The sequence below is a fragment of the Panthera tigris genome, chromosome B2, assembly GCF_018350195.1.
Source record: "Panthera tigris isolate Pti1 chromosome B2, P.tigris_Pti1_mat1.1, whole genome shotgun sequence".
NCBI lineage: Eukaryota > Metazoa > Chordata > Mammalia > Carnivora > Felidae > Panthera > Panthera tigris.
In genome coordinates, this window is record NC_056664.1 from 15611549 (window position 1) to 15628127 (window position 16579).

Consider the following 16579-nt stretch of genomic DNA (forward strand, 5'->3'; position numbering starts at 1 on the left):
AACCTATAATGTCCCGCACACACTCTACCACACGACTTCCTGTCACCACGACTCCAGCAAAGCTTCCTTGGTTTCTTCACTAGGAAAATGGCCAAGGGAACACCAGGAATTCTGTCAGAACGGGTAAGGAAGTAATGACCGAACTAGCGAACATGGTTACTTTCATTGCTCAAGAAAGGAGATGCTGGGGTCCCAGGGGACCCCTTCTCTTTTCCTGCATCTCCTTTCCGGTTGTTTTACTCTACACGGTCATAAGTTAAATAGGTGTGGCAAATGAAAATGAATTATTTAAGATAATTTTTAGTTCCGTAGACCTGGTATAAAGAGAGGAGATTGGGAAAAAGGGTAAAACCAGCTGGAATGATCAGCTTTCAGTGAATTCGCTCTGCCATTCCCATCTTTCTCCAACATGGTAGACAAGTGAGGAGGGCCTAGGCAGCCTGGATCTTCAGTAAGTTTCAGTGCCTGTTTGTCTATCTTTATGACATCTTAATACCACGTCATTGCTCATAACAGATCTGGAGCCAGCTGCACGTCGCCTGCCATTCTGAGTGTCTGATGGCTTTATCTTTCTGTCCCCTGCAAACTTCTGTGTTCTCCGCCCCCTTGGCCACTGCACCAGTCTGGGGCCTCAACTCCTCTTACTGGGTGGATAGCAGTAACCCACCTGCACCCCATAGGGGCATCTCCCTACAGCACGTGTCATGCCGGAGGTCCCATGAGGACTCCCTGCCCCAGTCAGTGCTACGGGTCATCCAGCCCAGCCCAGCCCAGCCCAGCCGGTGCCTCCTGCCCTACAGCTCCCTGGCCAGGCCAAGTTTCCACACTGAGTTTCTCAGGAACCATGCTCACCCTCAGTCAGGGCTTTTGTCACACCTGCCCCCCGAAAACACCCTCCCAGCTCCTGCGGGGTGATCAAAATTGCATTCACCCTTCAAAGCACAACTGAAGACCCAACGTCCCCCGTTGCGGCCTCTCTTGCCCCGAACTCCCGCGGCCCTGATGGCCAGCACCCCTGTTTAATTCCGCCCGATTCTGTACTGGTCAAGGCCAGCTGCATTTGGATGGCTCTTCCCACATGTGCTACTGCTGTCCCCACGGGATGCCCAGAGCGGAGCGTGGGGAAGCCCAGGCTCCTGCAGCCTCATGGTCCTCAACCCCAGGGGCGCGTCACCCTCATACCGATGCCGACCCGCCTGCCCTTCTCAGGGATTCTATCGGGGTGCGGGGCGCCCCGCTGTGTACTTTTTACAAGCCATGTTTGAAAACCCCTCAACTTCTTACTCCTGCCCTGTTCTCTGAAAACGAAACACAAAAGGGTGCTCATTCTTAAGCAGAGTTCTTGGACCACCTGCAGCGGTCCCACCACTGAAGCGGTCCCTAAGCTTCACCTCTGACCTGCTGAATGAGAATCTCTGAGCCAGGGGTTTGGAGTTTAGCTGCTTCCCAGGTGCTCCCCAGTCAGGGAGTGAGAGGAAAGAATCGGGGAGAACCACTGATTTGAGGGTGCCGAACCGCTTGAAGCACAGTGCTGCCCGAGGCAGGGATACGATGCATCGGGTCCATCCGGCCCCTGGGCCGGTCCGCGGCATGGTCTCCAGGTTCTATTTCTATGCCCCCAACATACAAAGAGTAAAAGACCAATCTGCAGGAGACCAAAGTACTGAAAGCTAAACTATCGGAGATCCACTCACCTCACCAGTAGCTGTGCCTAAATCTAACGTCTGCAATTAAGGGACTTGTCTTTAAACGGATTTGTCTAATGGCACTTCCCATTTAATTGTCTCTTTATAAAAATCACTTATCATTGAGCATCTCGGGGATGAAAAGATTTCCTATATCCTTCTGGGTGAATTTTTCTCTTTTATTTGCTTTAGAATGCTTTAAGGACATTTCAGACAAGTTTGCCTAAAGAACCTGTCTTCAAAATTTTGTCTCAAGCAATAAATACTTAATCAGATGTCTCGCTTTTCCTACCGAGTTGATTCAGTGCACGAGATCCCTCTTGCCTCCTTCTTGCTGCTTGTGATACGCCCTCTGTGTGCTTCTGTGTGCAGTTATTAAACAAATGAAGAGCCGTATACCCAGTACTCATTTCTGTTTAATGAGCCACTGGCATTTCTGTGACAAGGATGACAGACGGAGATGAATGGATTGGGGACGTCCTGCATGACTTCACGGTTTCTTCCCAAGAGGCCAATTTCTCAAGGCAGTGATGTCACCCACTTCACTAGGCAGGTATGGGAGAGGCAGGTTCCTGGGCCCCCCTTGCAGAATCAGATTCAGCACGTTTACAGTGGGGTCCAGGAGTCCGCTTTGCAGAGAAGCTCCCGGATCACGGTGACCTCGGTCGAGACCACCCTGAGAAAGAGCCGCCAGAGGCATTAAATCGCTTCCAGCATTCGTCATGCTAAACACAGAAGATAAACTGTCAAATCAAACACTCATCCAGCTCTGTTTCAGTTTTCCAATCTATGAAATGGGGAGGAATTAGTAGGTCGTAGGCTTCTTGAGCCAATTACATAATATCAGTTTGTACCCGGGGCAGCACGGTGCCTGGTACTCAATAATGAATAGTAGCTATGAATCTGGTCGCTATCATTGTCTTCATTATAGAACTGCTTCCTTAGGGGCTCATCTATTCCCCCCAAGGTTGGTTAAGGTGCCATCACTAGGCTCTCATGGGTCCTGTATTTCCCTTTGTCACGGCCTCTCCTACAGAGTCAGTTCAGTCCATTTCATTTTTCTTGACTTGTTGCCGATTTTTACTTGCAGGAGATATGACAAGTGACGCATTGCTTGTATCCTGCTCGGTGCGGCTGTTTCCTCACCTGGCCAGGGACAGGAACTGGGCCCAGGGCATAGCAGGTGCTCCATAAACATCTGTTGGTTTTCCTTCTCGTCACGTCTTCGGAGCAGCGGGAAAAGGTAGAACTTAACAGGGTCTCCTATGCAAAGGCTCTGCTAATCAAAGGGGGGGCAGTCCGTGGACTGGCAGAGGCAGTGACTCTTGGGAGCGAGTCGGACACGCAGATTCCCAGGCTCAGCCCAGGCCTTCTGAATAGAATCTGCGTCTTGACAAAGTCCCCGGGGGACTCTGCACCTGACAACTCCGATAGGCTATCTTCTAAGAGCCACCGTTTTGCGAAGAGGCTGCTCCCTCGTGCAAAATGGGACCCGCGCAGGGCCCCCTGGGGGCCATTTTGCTCCTGCACCTGCTCTCGGAGCGCTGAGCAGGGGTGGTGGGAGGCTTCTCTTGCAGGGCTGCGAAATCACCCAGGTCTCAGCAGAGCTGAAGTTTAATCCCAGGTCCAAGACCAAGAAGCTCTGTCACTTTGCCTGAGACGTTAGCCTTTCTGAGCCTCAGTTTGCTCATCTATACAAAGGGAGCATAACCCGCCTTAATGTCTACCCAGCTTCTTCACGGGGACCAGCGGGCTGAAATCCAGCCTGAGGCCTGTCCTGGGAAGGGCAGTCACCCCCAGAGGAAGGGGCCGCCTTCTGTGAATTCATTCTTCCAAAGGGCACCTTTTTATAATTTTTTACAACGTTTAAAAATAGCTTTCTATAACTTTACAAAGTCCCTGAACAGTGAGCGGAGGGCCTGAGTGTGAAATCTGTGCAGCTGAGTCCTTGATCTGTAAAAGGAGTTCACCAAATACAGGCTTCGTTGGTTCTGAAAAAGCAATACATTCTCTGCCTCTCCCCACAGGTTGCCGCGAGGGTCGGACGAGGCGGACACACTCTGTGATCTGAGGACCGCCATATACCTCTGTCCCATTGCTTGCAGGGCACTTGCTGAACCCTGGGAGAGAGTCCCCCTCGGCCTGATGCTGCCCGGCTGGTGTGGGAAGCGAGAAGCCAAGACAGCAACGGGGAGTGTGGTGGCTTGACGTGTGGTGGTTCTAAGTCAGTAGGCGAAAACCCAGCTGCAAGTGAACCAAATAACGGGAACGAGAGCTTCGGAAGGACCGTCCCGGCAACCTTCCGGGCTTGTGGCAAAGCGGTGCGGGAAGAAAAAAAAGGCACAGCCATCGGGGTTCAGGGTGCTGTCCTGAGACGCGCTGCCCTGCATCGGCATTGAGGGCTGGCAGGAAAGAACCCAGAACCTGGAATGACAGAATCCAGACTCTCTGTGGTTCAGCAGCTGGGAAGGATAGCAAATCCTTGTGTGTGTGTGTGTATGGGGGTGGGGGTGGAATTCAGACTCTTGACCTCCAAAAATCCAGGGATCAAGAAGGTCTCCTTTACCTCGATAGCACCTCGCTGAATAAAATACTTTGCATCCATGGGATGCATGGTGTTTATGGGTTGCCAGAGGACCCACTCTAGCTCCTGCATTTATAATGATGATTGTGACTGGTGATGCTGGGGCACGCACGGAGCTCTCTGCTTGCTGCCTTCAAAATGGATGAGTCCTCTGCAGCCCGACTGATGGAGATGCAGTATATTCATAAACCTGTCTATGCTGATGGAGTGCAAAAAGCAAAATCAACCAGTTCCAGAGAGCAAGGAAAATAAACTCCAACTGTGGGTGTCACGGAGCCATAAAAGAAGGCTGTATTTCCAAACACGACACCGCCCTGGCTTACGACTTCAGACAAGGAAATGAAAACCCCAGGTGACTTCTGCAGTCCATTCTTACGCCACAGGACCGGAGTGTCTAACAGAACCAGTCTGGGCTAAAGGAACACAGCCCGAGCCTCTCTCCTCACTTTTTTATTAACACCTGCTGGAGAAGCCCATTTATAACCAAGGACGCGTTAGAGCGCTTGTCCGTGAGAGTAGCTCTTAGCGTCTGCGTGGACAGAGGTGGGGTAACGGTTGCTCGGTCATTTGCCACCTGGTTTCAGCGGGTCAGAGTCTTTGATCTCCTTTTATAGACACAGACACTCCACCCAAGAACATAAAGAGCCTCTAGAAAGAGTACTTAGAATTTAAATGAGAATCCAGAATTACAGAGCCCAGAATCAGACTCCCTCTGGCTCCAACGCTGAGACAAAGGTGCTCAGATGAGTTCCGTCAATTCCTTCAGACCATCCTAGGGATTCTTAGGCTGCCAGGCCTTTTTCGTTGCTCAGATGCCTGGAAAGGCAAAACGGGTCTCCCGACTCCTTGTGGTAAGAGGGATGGTGTGACGGGAAGCGAGTAACAGAGAAGTGACTTGTGTTAAATGCCCTAAGCCTGGCTTGCTCTCCCCCAAGCCGGCCAGCACACAGACACGACCATAAACACCTGATGCTCGTGCCAAAGATGTCCTGAGACCTTCCAGAATCCTAACACTGAGGGCCATTATAGCATACACATCACCAGCACCTGACTCTGTTTCTGAGTCACTTTCTACAACAAAGCATTTTGTTTTAAAATTTGTCCCCTTCCAAAGACCATCCGGACGGCAGATGACAACAAGGAGGGAGGGACATGCATCACTGAGATGGAGATGCTGGGCAGTGGGTGGGGGTCACAGCTGGGTCACCGGCCACCTTTGTAGGGCATGCAATTAAATTAGATTTTTTTAGGGGCACCTGGGCGGCTCAGTCAGTTAAGTGTCTGACTTCAGCTCAGGTCATGATCTCGTAGTTCGTGCGTTCGAGCCCCGCATCGGGCTCTGTGCCGACAGCTCGGAGCCTGGAGCCCGCTTCCGATTCTGTGTCTCCCCTCTCTCTCTCTGCCCCTTCCCTCCCGCTCTCTCTCTCTCTCTCTCTCTCTCTCTCTCTCTCTCTCTCTCTCTCTCTCTCAAAGGTAAATAAACATTAAAAAAATTAAATTCAATTTTTTTCAAAGTGAAATTACACGATTCATTGCCAGCAAACTGCTTTTAAGGAGTTAGAATTGTAGGTGTCCCATAAATCACAACAACAAACACCTGTTGACGAGATCAGCGGTTTGGGGGAAATTATAAATCATCTGTACAAAAGCACATTATCCTGTTTGTTTTTGCAGCAATGCAGGTGAGCCCTGTTGCCCCTAGGGAGACCGGGGGAGGAGAGCACCATTCAACTGATAACTGAGCTGTGGAACCTAAGCCTTCTGCAAGACAGGCACAAAGGGAAATGAGAAGATTCCAGAGATGGGTCTGACAGTCCCTCCCGGGAAGATTGCTATTTGTGACCATCCCGGCAAAAGCTGGGAGGGTCCGACCAAAGTCTCAAAGTCACAAAGTCATGAAAGCAAGCACAAATATGCTCATCTGATCTCAGAACCCTGGAACCAAGGGGAAGATCTATGATGTTTCGAAGTCGTTCACTGAGCTCGCATAAAATGAAATACTGCATAGACCCTAGGGAGCTAGGAAGGGGCAGAACATTCACGGAGAAGGTACAAATACGTTCAAGCTAGATCCCTAGGTATTATAAAGGCAACCTACAGATGGCTGCACTTCCTCCCCAGCCCTGCATCTACCTGAGGCATGATATGGATTCATTTTGGGGGGGGGGGGTCACACTCTGATTTCTTGCATTTACAGTGATGGGGGTGGCTGGTCTACCCACCCGCAGTCGGTGGTCTACCAGGGCCTCCCCATTTTCCCTTGAAACTCCCAGCGTGCTCTATGGCACCCAGGTCTGGACCCCAAGTTTGACTGATGGATGGCTGTCATGTTCTTTCACTTGTCCATGTAGGTATCACGGTTCCTTCAGGCACTATCGAAGCACGAATATCAGATTTGGTTTACGGCACCACCCAGAGCCCGAGAACAAGTATCCTGCTATGAACTTGTGGGCAAATGGTCATCCAGCTTCTCCTTCAAGGCCTCAGCTACAGGCGGCTCTCTCCCTCACAAGCCCTCCTGTCCTGGGGATGCTTGGTGCTAGCCGAGGACGCGGCGGGGGACGAGCCCGACTACAACCCCACTCTCAGACTGCCCCCTGGACCCTGAACCAGTGTTCAAGAGGAAGAACCAGCAGGGGCAGCCGCTGGGGGCCTTTCGCAATTTCAGGTTGACGATGGCCATCTCCCGCCTTCATGTGTGCATCCAGCTGTGAATCCATCCCGCAGCATTATTGTCCATCGAATCCAGGAGAACATCGAAGAGACAGGTTTGGTTGAAATCAAGCAATCGCCGCTAAATGCCCACAAAACGTGCCCCACTTTGTCCTCCAAAGTTAAATCCTTCATCATGGCATTCGAGGCTTTCCACAGCTTCCCTTCGACCCACTTCTGGCCTGATCTTGGCTTCACTACAAGAAGCCTGCACTCTTGCCACGCTGGGCTATTTGCCTTTTTTTTTTTTTTTTTTTAAATTTATTTTGAGAGCACAAGCAGGGGAGGGGCAGAGAGAGGGAGAGAGGGAATCCCAAGCGGGCTGTGCACCGTCAGCACAGAGCTGGACACAGGGCGCCATCCTGCGAACAGGGAGATCGTGACCTGAGCCGAAACCAAGAGTCAGACGCTCAACCGACTGAGCCACCCAGGCGCCCTATTTCTCGAACATATTATGCCTCAGACGTAGGTGCCTCTGTGTACGTTACTTCATTTACCAAGACCTCCTTTCCTATCCCTACCCGGCAAAACTGTACTCATCTTTAAGGCCTGTTTTAAATACCCCCTCCCTGATGATGCTATCCTGCTTTTTCTGAGTCTTTCCAAAGGTGTCGGCCTCTTGCTGTTTGAATTTCTTTAGTACCATGCCATCACGTCTTCGTACTAAACACCTTCTGTAGCTTCTAACTGCCTACGACCCCGACAGCTGATGAGGGAACACTGCTCATAAATTAAATTAAGGCTGGAAGAACACCAGGCACATGGTGGGTGCTCAAAACGCACGTGGCATTCAGCCTTACGAAGGAAGGACATCTGATCACGTGCTGCAGCACGGATGAACCTTGAGGACATTATGCAAAGTGAAATAAGCCTCTAACAAAAAGGCAAGCACCGTCTGATTCCACTTTTAGAAGGTAGCTCCGACTCAGAGAGACAAGAAGTAAAATGGCAGTCATCAGGGGCTAAGCGGGGAGGAGAGAAAAAGGGGAGTTGTTTCACAGGTACAGAGTTTGAATTTCACAAGATGAAGAAGTTCGGGAAATCTGCCGCCCAACACTGTGAATACAGTTAACATTACCGAGTTGCATACCTACAAACTGTTAAGAAGGTACTTTTTTTTTAAGTTTATTTGTTTACTTTGGGAGAGAGGGAGAGAGCACAAGGTGGGGGGAGGAGGGGGCAACAGAGAGAGAGAGGGAGAGGGAGAACATCCCAAGCAGGCTCTGAGCTGTCAGTACAGAGTCCAAAGCGGGGCTCGAACTCACAAACCGTGAGATCGTGACCTGAGCCGAAATCAAGAGTTGGACGCTTAACTGACTGAGCCACCTGGGTGCCCCAAGAAGGTAAATTTTACATTATGTTTTCACTACAAAAAGAAAAAAAGTGCCAAGTGAATTAAATCTCTAACCTAACGGTGCTACATAAAAAAGAAAAGTGTTTCGCTGTAATCTTCATGCTGATCACAGAGGTCAGAGCAGAAAGCACCCTTTAAAACATGTTTTTATTAATAGGAAGTCCTCATAGGCACCAGGAAGGAATTTCTACATTTTAAGAAAGGGAAACCAAGAGTATATTGGGTGTATTTCCCATGCCTCACGGTATTAGCTATCAAGAGAATGAACCTTAAACCTCTTTCTGAGGCTTCTGGGTTACAGTTGATGTTTTCCATTTAAGGCAGAGATGAGGTTCAAGGTCACAGGGGTCCATTCACAACTCTTCTTGTGCCTTCAGAGTAGAAGGCAGGGAGGGGAGGCAAGGATAGAAGCAAAAGTATATGATTTTGTAGGGCTGGAGAGTAGGAGGTAGGGTGGGGTGGGGTGGGGTGCTGGAGAGAAATGGGGACAGAGGATGAGACAGCCAGGGAGGAACAACAAAATCACCATGAGGATGTGATTGCAGAAGAGTCCGCCATGGACAGTGTCCACAAAACTAGAGAGATGGCTAAGACAGGAATGTTGGTTTTGGGGTGACAAGCTCTGGATAGAAGATTCTCATTAGACGAGTATAAAGCTGAGGAATACCACAAGGCACGGAGGTCACCTGCCAGGTACATCTGCAGTTGCAAAACCTTCAGAATGTTGAAACTGGCCATCAACCACCAGAAGTTTCCTTGTATTTCAGGGTCTAAAGACAACGCAAAGAAGCCTGGGCAGGTTCACGTTAGCAGAAGGACTTCTTTTTAAGGATCAGCAATGCCTCCCTTTCTTTGCCAAATTGCCAGTCTCCAATTGTGGCCAAATGCTCCCGTGCCATTTGCACCGTTCTTGATTCTTATGGACTGTCTGCTTCTAGCACATTCTTCTAAACCCAACCCAACTGCATGCATTCGGGTCCTCCGCTTTATAATCCAGTGCCTTGAGAGTATGACTTACGTTTGAAAGACTGGATACATTTTTGTCTTTGAGTTATGCAAATAAAGAAGCCAATTTTCTTAAACAGGCGGAAACGCACAAGGCAAAAACGTGCAAAGGAAGCTCATGATTCTCTTATTTTGCATTTTAAGAATAGGTAGCTTAGTGCGGTAGAAACTCGTGGTTGGAAGTAAGAACTCCAGAGTAAAACAAAGTGGGTTGAGTCCATCTCTGGCACTTAGTACCTATGTAACCATGACTCAGTCCTTCAACTTAATCGAATTTCATTTTCCTCCCCCAGGAAAAAGAGAGAATAATGATCACAGTATCGACTCCACAGCACTAAATGGTATGTCATCAAGTTCTCAAAAAATGGCAGCTGCCATTTTTATCACCCAAGTGTGAAAGCCTGACTGTGAAGTCCAGCTCTTACGTTAGTTGATTATGCTTCACACAAATGGCACCTACGGGGGTACCTAATCACAGGTACCTTATGCAGAGTCATGAATTATTCATGCAGTGTTTTGTATCTGACTCCTGGAGCCAGGATGGCTAGAGAGATGATTGATGAAGACTTAGAAACATAGGAGATAGCAGTGGGTTTTGTTGTTGTTGTTGTTGTTTGTTTTTGCCTCAATCAACCCTTTTCCTCTGGGGCTCGCCATCATTCCAAGAAGGATGCATTTGAGGCTCACTCATTTCAGATCATATGCCTTATGCAACCAGCTCTGCTACGCGCTGTGCTTCCAGAATGGAAAGGAATCTGGTGCCCCTGTGTTACAAGCCACTGTGCACGCTGCTGTTGGAGAAGATAAGAAGGAAGAAGATGATGATGGAAGAAGACAGTCTGGGAGAGCAAAAAGGCTCTCTCTACTTGCTGGAGAACTGAGAAAACTCATGAGAAAGTCTCCAAGTTTATAATGGTTTTCCAGATGAAGTCGAAGCAAGCAAATGACAAAGGAGAGATGTTTCTGCTCGTCTTTGTCTGATCGTATACTTGGAAGCAGCTCCAGGTCAGGCTCATGCTTCCTCCTCTAGTATCCTACCAGGCCATTAACCACTGTCGCTCTCTATTAATCATGCTTGGTGTCTTTCAAGCTGTCCTGCGTTGCCTTTCAAGAATGTCAACAGAGCAACAGACAGTAAGAACATGCTACCACTTCTAAGTCTCAGTTTAGAGTTCTATCATTCCTGGTTTATTAATTCCTTCTGATATAGCCCAGATGTCTCTAGAGTAATTAGTAACAGAACAGGGTTAATGTAGCTGCCTCATGGTGATGCAGATTCATTATGACTGATTGTTCACTTACAAAAATTAAGCATGTCTGCTTGACTTTAAGCCCAAAAGGCCAGCACCAGGCTTCCAGCCCACAAGCATCTCCACCTGTCTTGTCTGCCTCATATTTAAGAAGCTACCAGATACAACGCGGTAAGGATTATTAGCCGTTAAGTATTTTTATCCATTTGATCCTAGCTATGCGGAGGGGAGGTTTATAGAGAGTAGATGAGTCCTCTCTCCTTGGGAAGGGATGCGGGAAGCCAGAGAGATTGGGCTAATTTCAGATATCTTCAGTGGCTCATAGATCAAGAGTCCTGTGGATATCAAGCCACCCAAGTTCACCGCTCATGGCTGAAGCTGTGAATGAATGAAGGGTGCCTTCATTAATCAGATAACTAAATAAATTAGAGGCTGTTGCTGGTTAAGAAGCTGTCAATTCTTCTTTTAAAATGTCTTACCCACTGTTCTCTCTCCTCCTGCTGTGATCGGCCAAGTGCTTGTGAGCTCAATTTCAGAAACAAGAACAGCTTTTTCCATAGTCTCGCTGGTTCAAATTACTCAGTCGAATTCAACTAGTGATGCCGGAGAACGAGGCACAGGGCTGGCCTTTTTAGGCTTTCAACTTTCTCCTGTTCATTCTACACGGTGACCCAGGAAGGCTTTCTAAAGGCGAATCACTGTCACATCTCTCCCCTGCTCAAAAACCTCCAAAGGCTTTCCACTGCCAGGGGGAACAAAATCTAAATGCTCATATGCCTTACCTAGGGAGCCCTTTCTCAATACGTCCTGAGAAGGACCCTCTGCCCCAGCTTGGCCACCTCATCACAGACCCGAAGCACTTGCCATCTCTGGGTCTCTGACCAGGGCCTTTTTTCTCTGGAATGTTCTCGCCTCATTCTCTATAAATGCCCTTCATGCTTGAAGGGTCAGCTCAAGCTTCAGCCTTTCTATGCCCTTTTCTCAGATCACATTGAACTCCAAAGGATACTCCTGACAGTAGTTATTTCAGCACCCTATTGTGTGTGTGTATGTGTGTGTGTGTGTGTCCATACACACACATACACGTGTGTACATACAGATCCACTAAACTTTCATTCACTTGCATCTGCTTTGATACCTAGCACAATGTTCCACCTAGAAGTGTGGTGAATAAATAGGAACTATAGGCAGGAGTTTATTTTGCCATATTTAATCTTCAGGGAAATTTGGCACCAAAACCTTCAAAAGCTGCTAGCTCTTAAGAGCCACACCATTGACTTCTAGATTTAGAATCAGTAATTCTAATTCTAGAAATAAATCAGGAGAAATTCGGGTGCTTATAAAGCTATGTATGCTGCTGAGGATGTTCACTGCTGTGATTTTTACAACAGATGATGAGAGAGCCCATGAGGGCCGGACAAGCAAATCCCACTGCACGCCGAGCAGCTAATGACACCATATTGTGGAGTATTTACGAACAGGACAACCAGTTCACAAGAGATCATGCCATGTGTAAAAAGCTGATGATAAGAGATGATGTAGAGCAGGCATTTGGTTTTTATTAGACAGACAGATGAATGGACAGTGGTTCCCTCTCGGGGGGAAGCTTATGAGGGTACCTTCTCCTTTGTGGGTTTCTATGCATTTACCTTTTGGGACATTGGGCTAAGGTGTTACTGAGGTGTTGAATGGAATGGTTCCTTTAAATGGAAATCTGCTCTTTGAAACCACAAACATCTGACTTAGTACGTTGATAGAGTAGTCTGACTCAACCCTGTGTTTAATTGGGACTCGACACCTTTCTATCACAGAAATAGCCTTCATTTCCTGGACTAGGAGTTAGGAAGCACGGGGTCTAGGCATACGTCTCTTGCAGAATTCCTGCAACGGCAGGATTTTTCTTAACGGCACCGATTTTTCTTAAACAATCAGCTTTTCTAGTGTAAACCAGGTGACTATTCTTCCCTACCTCCATCCCCATCACATCTCACAAAAATGTACAGAGATCAATCAGAAACTATTTCGAAAAGCACCAGACTCATCGCAAAAAGGCAGCCGATCAGGTTGGCATTACTGTCCAGGCTGGAGGAACACCCCCCTGAAATCTTTACTCTTTAATTTAAAAGCCGCAACTTTAAATCAGAAAGCAGTATCCCATTCACGTTCATGTGCAATGCAGTCCTTACTAGATGCCCAATCACTAGCACATCCTGTGATGCCCAATTTAGTAACTGGGGGGACATTCACCAACACTTTAAACATGAATATATAAAAAGCATCTTAGGACAACGTTCCCGAACGCATTCTTCTTGGAAGAGTACTTCCCACCATACTTTGTAGATTGCCTTTTTTTGTTTTTGTTTTTGTTTAACAAACAATACAGACATGAATTTTAATAAAGGAAATAGGCTGGGCTTCAGATCAATAATTTACAGACAAAAAAAATTGAAAGCTTTGGCAAACTCATTATGAAGGGAACGAGGTACTGCGCTTCGTCTTTGCCAAGATTTTGACATTGAGGCTAATTCACCTCGACGGGCACATAATCGTGAATCAGTCACACAAATACCAACGCACATATTCACAGGTACACATGACGAAGGCTCTTGGCATATGGCCGGCAGGGTGCACGTCGAATGCTTCTTGACGGAAACACACAAACCCAGGTCGTGACCGCGTGGACATGGAAACACCCAAACGCCCCACAGAGCAACCTCACCGAAGAGGCGCAACGGGCCTCAGATAAGAAGAGAGAGAGCGCGAGAGATCATCCCGTGAAGGGAAGGCAGGGCTGGACGCTTCCAGAAGACATCTTGACTCACCTGTTATGTGGTTGGCAATCCTGGCACTGGGTTTGGGAGGCAGGGCGGGGGGCTGCTTGAGAAGGGACAGCTGCTTCACTGGGGTCTCCTCATGGTCTCCAGAGAAAGCAGCAGGTTTTTTGGGGGGCAGTAGCAGCACTGGTTTGGCTGAAGGATCTTGGGACAGGAGGGCTCCAGACTCACTGGCAGAGGGACTCTCTTCAGACACTGAGGGGACAACCACATGACACACAGGTGACATTACACAAACGCAGCGCAGGTGGGGCCGGCGGGGGCACACAGGACAGGGACGTGGGTGACCAACACAGCAGAGCACCCGTTCCACGTTGTCACGTACGGGCGGAGAGTTGAAGGGTAAAGCGAGGGGGTGGGGTGGGTGGAGGGACACATCGGGGAGGCAAAGGCAGAAAGGCAGAGGCAGGAGGGCGGGAGGGGAAGCCAGAGGACATTTTCTCAGAACTATCCTAAGCTTCACCGCTTCCATCTGGGCGTTTATGCCACAAATTCTGTGAGTACTCTGAAGTGTGACTCATGGGGCCACAGCCACAATCAACAGATGGCAGGTGCAGCGGACCAGGGACAAAGAGCCCCATCTGAATGAACCAAACCAATGCTGGCATCTTCCTTTGGGCCTGTTTGCCCTCTGCTGGGAGGAAGAGAGAGAGTCGATGCTGGGGTCTGGTTTTTGCCCACTGGGTCTCCCGGCGTGTGGGACGCCAAGGAACAAAGACAGCCTAGAGGCTGACGCCAGGCCAGGCGTCCCCACAGGCCTGGGGTGGCTGTTCCCCCCGACTCCGGAGCCTTGTAGGCACCTTGCAGTTTTAGGGGCTCCCCGGAACCTCGACGAGGCAGAGACTGCACCAAGGGAACGCCTTTCTGTCTCCCCGCTTCCTCTCTCCTCTCACTTGCCAGAACTGTGGCCTTCTTACTTGGTTTTCCCTCTTTCTCTTTGCTCCGCATCGGGCGTCACTCTTCCTTTCCGCCACGGGAGACCCCGACTGGCTCTAGTTAAGAGCTGTCCCGGGGGGTTAGCATGGGGCCTTCATCCCATGATGGCAGCCTGGCCAGTGAGACCAAAACTCTGATTTCAGTGAGATGACAGATTGCCCTGTAACAGTCAACTCTGTGTGATTCCCATGTCACCAGGAAGGCTGGATCAGAGACACAATCACTGCTACAGTTGGAAAGCTCTCCTCAGCCTGGGGGGAATGTGACTCAGTGTCCCCTGCCGCATCAAAGCCCTGCAAGTGACCCTCACAAGCCCCCGGTTGTCCCCCTCTCGCAAGGGACGCCATTATTGTCAGCATCGGACACACCGATGGAGCCATGACTCAGCAGGTCCCAAGGTGAAGCCTGGCGTGGACTCTGGGACACCAGCTCTCTCTTGCTCCCATCGGAGCTGTGCTGATGGCAGACTTCGCCTGTGCTGTGGAAAAAGGATATGGCCTTCGTAGCCACACTCCGGAGATTCCAAGAGGTCCCTCCGCCAGGCTCGCCTCCTGAGAACATTCCTCACTGGCTGCCGGGAGGGTCTCACCTTCTGCAAACCTTCTCAGGGAGGAGGTACTGACCACTCAGAGGGCTTTGGACCACAGAACGAGTGACAGTCAATGGTACCGAACATCATCTGTCAGCAGCATGCGAGTTAACCAGTCAATTGCATACGATCGAATAGCCAATTAACACATTGACTGTGTATGGTAATACAGTCAGTAGCTGGGCTGTATACTGAGCCTGGGATTAAAGGTCGTGCTAGGGCTTTACAAACGTGACCTAGGTAGGAACCGTGCCCAAGTATAGGATTCCTTCGCTGAGCTTAACGGAAACGAGTGTTAGAAACAAACCACTGACGTTTTAAATCCTCCGTATCACAAAGGGGATGTCTTTTGGGGAGGGATTAAGATTACAAAAAAGGTTGTGAAAAACCATAGGACGGACAGTAAGTGTACATATGTCCTGATGGGGCCGTTTTGTCCTCATCTCCAGGAGATTCTTATGCTCAAGGTGGCTCAAAAAGAACCCCAAGTCCGGCCAGGCTACAGGCCCCTAACGCCACATGCTGGGGACCTGTTCTGCAACTCTACCAAGGGCCTTACCTGTCCCATCCATGATGTCTGAAGGTTGGAGCACCTCGTATGAGCAGGGATCCCTGGGCATCGGGACCGGCTCCATTTCGGACAGGGCAGGCAGAGACAGCTGGCTGGAGCTCAGGGACTGTCCGTTTTCCAGGGAATCCTCTTCATTGGATATGGAGAGCTCCCCGTCTGCAAGTGCGAGAAGGAGATTGCGCAGTGAGACAGTGCCTGCCTCCCGGGGAAGGGCGACATTTAGAATCTGCTAGTTGAGTCTAAACGTTTCTGAACAATCTTTACCAAGGGCAGGATGCAAATCTACACTTGTTCTTTTGCTTTGCAGACCCTCATTTTAATTTTAGACCTCTGGCATCTGACCACGAGGGCAGCAATTTCCGGTGACCTCTAGCAAATTGCCTGCGTGCTTCTCCATCTTTCTAACCATAATCACCGTACTTAGTATGTTTTTTTTTTTTTTTTAATGCAAGTGAATTAAAATATACTTTTCTTCATAATTTTGGAAAGCCTGGAAAAACTGAGCAGGCCTCAGAGACTGGAAAACCAGGAATAAGAATTCCTACTTTAGGGAACAAAGGGCTTTCTATACTGCTCAATACCAGAAGAATGGGTTCTCTAAGGCTCTAAGCAAAATTCATCCTTTTTTTTCTCTTTCCTCCTGCTGACACCCCATTTCTCCAGGTAGATAAATGTTTGGAAGGGCTCAAAGCTCCCCCCCCAGGCTCGCCTCCTGACAATAGAGACCAATCCTCACTGGCTGGTGGGAGGGTCCCACCTTCTTCTAACCTTACAAGGGATAGAGTGGTGACCACTCAGAGGGCTTCAGACCAAACTACAAGGCGGCAGTGACCTAAGGATGCTGGGAAGTGCCCCAGTTCTCCCAGTGTCCACCAGTGATCACACCTTGGGGGTGAGCAGATTTTGATCTTGCTTTAAGCTCCCTCAAAGCAAGGGGCAGGCAGCCAGTTAACACATGGTTGAGGATCAAAGGCTCCCACACAATGGCCATTTGTCAAATCAAAATTCCCCCAGCGTGATTTCATCCTGGCCCAGGGGAGTCCTAAATAACTAGGCATT

The 16579-nt window shown here is 49.1% G+C and overlaps 1 protein-coding gene across 3 annotated transcripts in view; it reads right to left on the bottom strand.

The window, feature by feature from the left end:
* The window catches only part of PHACTR1 (phosphatase and actin regulator 1), a 554037-nt gene that overhangs the window by 69420 nt on the left and 468038 nt on the right, over nt 1-16579 (bottom strand). For all 3 annotated transcript variants that reach the window (XM_042985704.1, XM_042985705.1, XM_042985703.1), the window contains 2 exons: nt 15509-15676; nt 13413-13619 (listed from right to left, as the gene is read on the bottom strand). In XM_042985704.1, the coding sequence (XP_042841638.1) occupies nt 13413-13619; nt 15509-15676 (375 nt within the window). The remainder of the gene's footprint in view (nt 1-13412; nt 13620-15508; nt 15677-16579) is intronic.